This window comes from Macrobrachium nipponense, chromosome 30 (assembly GCF_015104395.2).
Source record: "Macrobrachium nipponense isolate FS-2020 chromosome 30, ASM1510439v2, whole genome shotgun sequence".
NCBI lineage: Eukaryota > Metazoa > Arthropoda > Malacostraca > Decapoda > Palaemonidae > Macrobrachium > Macrobrachium nipponense.
Window position 1 is genome coordinate 33,416,870 of NC_087218.1, and position 6,280 is coordinate 33,423,149.

Genomic DNA, 6,280 nt, shown 5'->3' on the forward strand with positions numbered 1-6,280 from the left:
ACAGATTCAGCATTTATGCAATAGTGTATTCTCTCTCTCTCTCTCTCGAACATATTTGTAAAGAGTTTAATTCGATCGATCTACAGGAGCGCACCAGTCGAAGACTTGCCGCTATAAACATAAATAACAAAAGACTAACGGCGGGGTAGGCCCACAAAATGCCTATAGTTTTCCCAAAACGCATGGTTTTATGTTTGTTTGTGTCTTTCGATCTGTGTAGGTGATAATAGAAGCGTTTTTGTGGGCGTAGGGGGTGGTGGGCGGTAGGGGAAGTGAGGGGATGGGGGTCAGAGCGTTGTCATTGTGGGTTTACGCCTTCTCCCATAATTAGCTTTCTCCCCAAAAACACTATGACCAACATCACGCGTCTCTTGGGCAGATAGTAACCCTTCTGACGTCTTTGGATCTCGCACTTCCATTTACGCTTCTTAATACACACAGCAGATAAGTGCTCTTATTATTATCATTCGTAAGACGACAGAACGAAGCGCCAAGGAATATTTTCTACGTCTTCCGTACAGAAATCCTCATCTATCACACTCAGGCAGGATCTGAAACAAAAGGTCCCCGTTTTCATTCAGTGCCAAGTTGGCAACACCAAACTCCTGCTTTTGATAGTTATGCAGCTCTAGAGGCGGTTAGTGGCGACCGAATGACCGACATGACACAGCTGTGCCAATGGCACTATCTCTCCCTCCTGAGTCCTCCCAGCGGCATGACAGATGCCCAAGCAGCTGGTCTTGAAACTCCACTGGCGAGAGATAGCAGCGGCCCAGACACACAGTTGGTCGCGATCTTCACATAACATTCCCAAAACATTGTAGGGCGACGTCTCCCGAGAGCATCTTCCGATGTACCTGGCCTATAATTCAACGCCCCCACCCCGTTAGTTTAGACCTAACTGTGCCATATTCCCCTCCTGTTAGTTTTGGCCTAGCTGTGGGACAATATCTCCCTCCCGTTAGGTTTGGCCTAACTATACCATATACCCCTGTTAGTTTGACCTAGCTGCACCGTATCCCCCTCATGTTAGTTTTGACCTTGATGTATCACATCAACCTCCTGTTAGTTTTGGCCTAACTGTATCATATCCGTACCTAACGTTTTTTTTGCAATTGAGCGATGAAACGTGACACAAAACGTAGCTTACGAAGCCAAACCCCAGTCGAGATGATAATGAAATTCCAAGAATTTCAATATTACGGTTTGCAACGTCGGCAGAGTCGCTCCCGGAAAAAATCATAACGAATTGACGGACAAGGGGCGCAAAAGGCAAGAGCCACAGACGGCCTTAGAGACACAGCTGCACCAACAGCAGGCCTGCACGTGCTAAAACGGCTGCGTGCGGCACCCGTTCCCTTCCTCCCTCACCCCCTTTCCTTCCTCCCATACGCGTCGTACACACATACATGGGGGACACTGACGTCGGCGGCCGCCGGATGTTGTAATACAGCTGGGGACAGGGAGGACTTCACGGCACGGCAGTACCCCGATCTGTGTGTGTGTGTGTGTGTGTGTGTGAAGCTTCGGAGGGGCTGCAGCTTTACCCTATAACTGACATATTCGTCAAAAGGCTTAACAACAATTAATTTGACACCCGGCTGCTGAAACTGGGTCCAAATTGCCACAACGAATTGTCACACTGGCGTAATGAGAGTAAGGGCCGGTGTATTGGAAAAATTGACGATGACTGCGTTATTAACAAGCTAATGAATTGATTGTCTAGTTCAGCTTCCTGATCGCACATAGGCCTGCGTGCGTGTTTAACAGGACCACCCCCACCCGCCACATACATGAACTGAACTGTACCTAATTAAAGAAGAGGAATCAATGAACATATAATCTATCAATAGACCGTGTGTGACTGTCTGCAGAACAACACACGCCAAAACAGCAGCACCGCTGAAACGGAACAGCAGCTGGGCCCCGGCACCTCTACCCTCCTAGTGCTGCTGCGCCACTGCTACAGCAGTAGCAGTAGCAAAGAAACAGCAGCTGGAGCCCATATCTTCTTTAATAATTGATCGCGGCCGAATATTGGACAGATGTCGTCGTGTTGTGCTTTAACGGTTTTTGTTAGTGATTCGACATATGGGAAAAGACAGCCTGAGTGTGTGTGTGTTTTTAAGCATGAATGTTTGATGAGCGGCGACGAATGAAACATCCACCGGGTGTTAATGCGAGTGTTGAAGAATAAATAGATAGTATATAAATTGATAGATAGATCTAGGCCATCCCTCTTGAACTATTACTAACTTAAAATATAATTTATGTAACGCATACTTGCAATCACATTAATTTACGTTTCACTGTACGAGAGAGGGAGAGCAACTGAAGCCTCTTTACGACATTAATCATATATTAGCCTTGTAAAATATCTTAAGAACAAAAAAAAATTAATTAAAACAAAACGAATTGGCAACATTTTCAACAATCATAAGTTAACATCCATTATACTGCTGTGGATTGTAGACAGACACGTGGCTTCTGGTATAACAATACATCCCACCCCAAACCCCGCCATCCCCCTTCCCCCATTTTCCCTCTTAAAACCCAGGTGTGTGCTAAAGTTATCATCCAAAGCCGACCTGAAATGATTCTCGTAACATGATGTGCCGTTTTCTACTTCTCCCATTTGCGTAACGTAACGTAGGTCCTTAATTTTGACCATTAAGAAATAAAGAATGAAAGCTATTGAGCAAAATGACGAGAGTTTACACTCAGAATTGCTCTCAGTTCCAGAAGTTATATTACAAGGTGATTTGATTTCACCTCAGTGGACAATGGAACAATTGAGAATCATGACATGAAAGGGCGACGACAGAATGCAATACTTTTCCTCTTTTGAAGAAGTCGTCCAGGTGCTCGCAAGAAATCGACGCCTCCTGCTGGACCACCAAGAAGAAGGACCAATAACCTCCTGCGCATATGTTCTTCCTGACGACGACGCAGAAGCATGATGAAAGGGCCACTTGTAGTAGGACCCTTTAAAAAGAAGCATTTACTGAAGGATGGACAGATTGCGAGTCCAAGAAGCAGCCAGCTGGAGGTGCGGAGCCGGTGTGGGCTGTGGGTGGGTGAGTGGCGAGAGAGAGGTGGACCTCTCAGTCATGAGTAAGGCCTCTCGGCTCCGGGTAAGGGGGGCGGGGTGGGGGAGGCGTTGAAGACCAGGTGTTTTGTCATATTCATCGCACAACATTCTCTTCTTCGTCACATGACGTCGTCACCGGCTGCCATGGAAGATACAGAAAACTAACATTAATTATGCGGCAGCTGGTTTTTTCTGCGCCATCTCTCTCTCTCTCTCTCTCTCTCTCTCTCTCTCTCTCTCTCTCTCTCTCTCTGTAAAATGACACGATCCGCTACTATCTGCGTGTGTGACATTAATGTGAATTCCAAGATACCTGCACACAAATCATTATTAAAAAATATACTTTACACGTTAAAAGGCAAGATGACAAACTATTACTCTTAAAATCAATGTCATTACTATTTAAGAGGTAAACTGAATGTGGAGAAACCTACAATTAAATACATAACCATCTTTGAACATGAAGACATTAGACCTAATCACTATTAATAAAGAAAACAGCTTTCAGGCACTTAAATAGTGAGAGAGAGAGAGACTCAAATATCTAAGGCAACACACAACGTATGGTTAAACCGTAAGACACCCACCTAGTTGAGGGCCGAAAAGATGGATGGGGGGAGTCCCTCCCCCAGGTGTGGTAGTAAGACGGCAGCAGCAGCAGCAGCGACGGGGTGGAAAGATGGAGGAAGTAAGGGGGGGGGGGCAGATGGCAATGGTCGCCCCAGCTGGTTTTATTGGTGAAGGTCTAGCTGACATGAAGAAGGTATTTGCAACAGGAGAATAATTGTTACAGAGTCCAAGGTTCTTGAGAGGGCTGGAGAGAAGATGAAGGAGGATAGGAAGGGCTGTGTGTGCCCTCGGCGAGATGAGTCATCATCGGCAATCTCGATTTAACATCAAGTAACACCACCTGGTTAATCTCATTTAGTGACTGGTCACAGCAGGTGTAGAGACAGCGCTTTGCGTTGTCAGCCTGATGCTGCCGAAGGAGTTGTCTCTTTTTCTTCTTCTTCTTCCTTTCGTTCGGCGAGGTGAATGAAGGATCAAAAGGTGATCCCCGATGTTGATACGTACTAATGACGTTTAGACGCTTTCGTTCATAGACCGTGTCCACCCAGCAGGTTTACGTCTGATAAATAATGTATAACATGGGCAAGAACCACCGCTTCCAAGAAGGAAGAGACAAGACAGAGCAGGAGGAAAATAAAATAAAAAAAAATATCAAACTCGTTTTCGCTTGAAAGGAAACGAAAAAAAAAAAAAGTTTCATTGACAGAATAGAGAGAGAGAGAGAGAGTTTGGGGAGGTTTGTTTATGATTGTAGCGAGAGGGGGGATGGAGGGAAGGGGTGTGAGGGTGAGGGAGTGTTATGTAGGCACAGATATGGCAGGGTAACTGTCAGACAGGTCAGGGTTACGCCAAAAGCGACCTCCCACCCACCAGCAATGCCACCTACGGGGTTGGGACTTGGGAGTGGGTGGTCGGCCTGCAACATTCTCCCCTCCCACCCTGGGAACCACAGACAGATCCACAACCCCATCCTCCCTCCTCTCTCTCCTCAACTCCTTGGTAATCCGTACACATGGCATATTTGGTAAACGCCTTCTGCATCCCTGTGGCTTCTCTCTCTCTCTCTCTCTCTCTCTCTCTCTCTCTCTCTCTCTCTCTCTATTTTTGTATACGTTGCATTGGTCAACTTAGAACGACTCTCTCTCTTTGGTGGCTATATTTAGGGGGACTTTCAACAAACTGTAAATATGTATATACATTGAGGAGTCTACATACAAATATAAAAAAGTTTATGAGAATATATATAATTTCCTTGCTTCCGTTCACTTCTTCAGAGATTTCTGTGGTTTTTAAAAGACGACAAAACTCCCAGAGGTCTTCTGCAGGTAGTACTGGTAGTACTAGTACTACTGCTGGTGGTGGAACTCGTCTTGCTCTTCTTACTGCTGGTGTTATTGTTCAATGTCGCTGCTGCCGTGGTCGTCTTGCCGCTGACGACGACGTGATTGTCATCCTTGTTTGTCGCCGAGGCGTTGGCCAACGACGTCGAATTTTTATTGCTGCTGGCGTTCAGAGCCTGCAAGCTGAAGATGGGATTGCTGTGGATGGAGGAGGTCAGGTCGGCAATGTCCTCATTTCCCAGAATGCTGTTAACCGGATGGTGGACCAGAGTGTCCTGCAACTCGACGATGTAGTCGATGACGTACTGAATCACCGCCAGCCTCGACAGCTTCCCAGCTTTGGGGCAGGCGGGCACTAATTGGCGTAGCTTGTCCAGGTAGTCGCGGATTTCTTGTCGCTCCTGCCTGACCTCGGCATGACATCTGTTTGACCTGACGCCGATGGGGTTGGGCCTCACGCTGCGGTGACAGCTCTTATTCCAGCTGATGGATTTCATTCCGGACTGTTGACGAACGACAGTCGTGTGAGTGAAGGAAAGAGCCAGGCTACTGGAATGCCTCGATGTGCCTCTGAGGTCAGGTAAAGGAACCCAGGTGTCTTCTTGAACCCCTTTCGACCACACACGCGCGCTTGTACCTCGCACACACGCGCGCACACACACACACACACGCGGGAGCACACACTAGATTATATCCAGATGTGCACAAATGCTCTTCGAAAAAGGCGAGTATCGACTGTTCTGAAACTCTGCTGGTGTTGTTTCTGGGCGAATTCACAATCGCTGTGGTGATTTCGAGCTGTCAGTCAGTGTAACGATAACTCACTCGTCGGGGTTGATAGAGGAGAGGAGTAACACCTTCCCCACGCGGATTGCAGCGCTAACTAAACGTGTTAGAGGGCCACAGCTTCCTCATATACCGTGAGTTCATTGATGCTTCGGTGGTAGCAACAGCATCACCGGCCCGGCAGCCAATCAGAACTGCGAATCACTCTCTGGTTTCGGCATGAGCTCCGCCTACCAGCTCTTCCCCCAATCAGAACGCGGTTTCATCGGAGGCCTCGTAGTGCCGAATATTACCGTGGGAAAACAATTGGGAGCGGAAAACCTTTGGGATAAAGGCCATTGCTATCCAAACTAAGAATCAGCGTAAAATGCAATACAGGATAGACTTTATGACTATTTCGTACTAGAATCGTCGATGTATCTCGCTTGGAAGAGAATCATTAAAGGAATCAAGTAATTTAGTGAATGAACATGGAAGTTGTATTATATTGAAC

The 6,280-nt window shown here is 46.8% G+C and overlaps 1 protein-coding gene across 1 annotated transcript; it reads right to left on the reverse strand.

The window, feature by feature from the left end:
* Positions 1-2,153: 2,153 nt before the first annotated feature.
* LOC135202414 (DNA-binding protein inhibitor ID-2-B-like) lies at positions 2,154-5,900 on the reverse strand. Its single transcript, XM_064231807.1, has 2 exons — positions 3,679-5,900; positions 2,154-3,230 (listed from the first exon to the last, which is right to left on the reverse strand). Exon 1 carries the CDS (start codon positions 5,496-5,498, stop codon positions 4,932-4,934), a length of 567 nt encoding a protein of 188 aa, XP_064087877.1. The 5' UTR covers positions 5,499-5,900; the 3' UTR covers positions 2,154-3,230; positions 3,679-4,931.
* Positions 5,901-6,280: the final 380 nt, after the last annotated feature.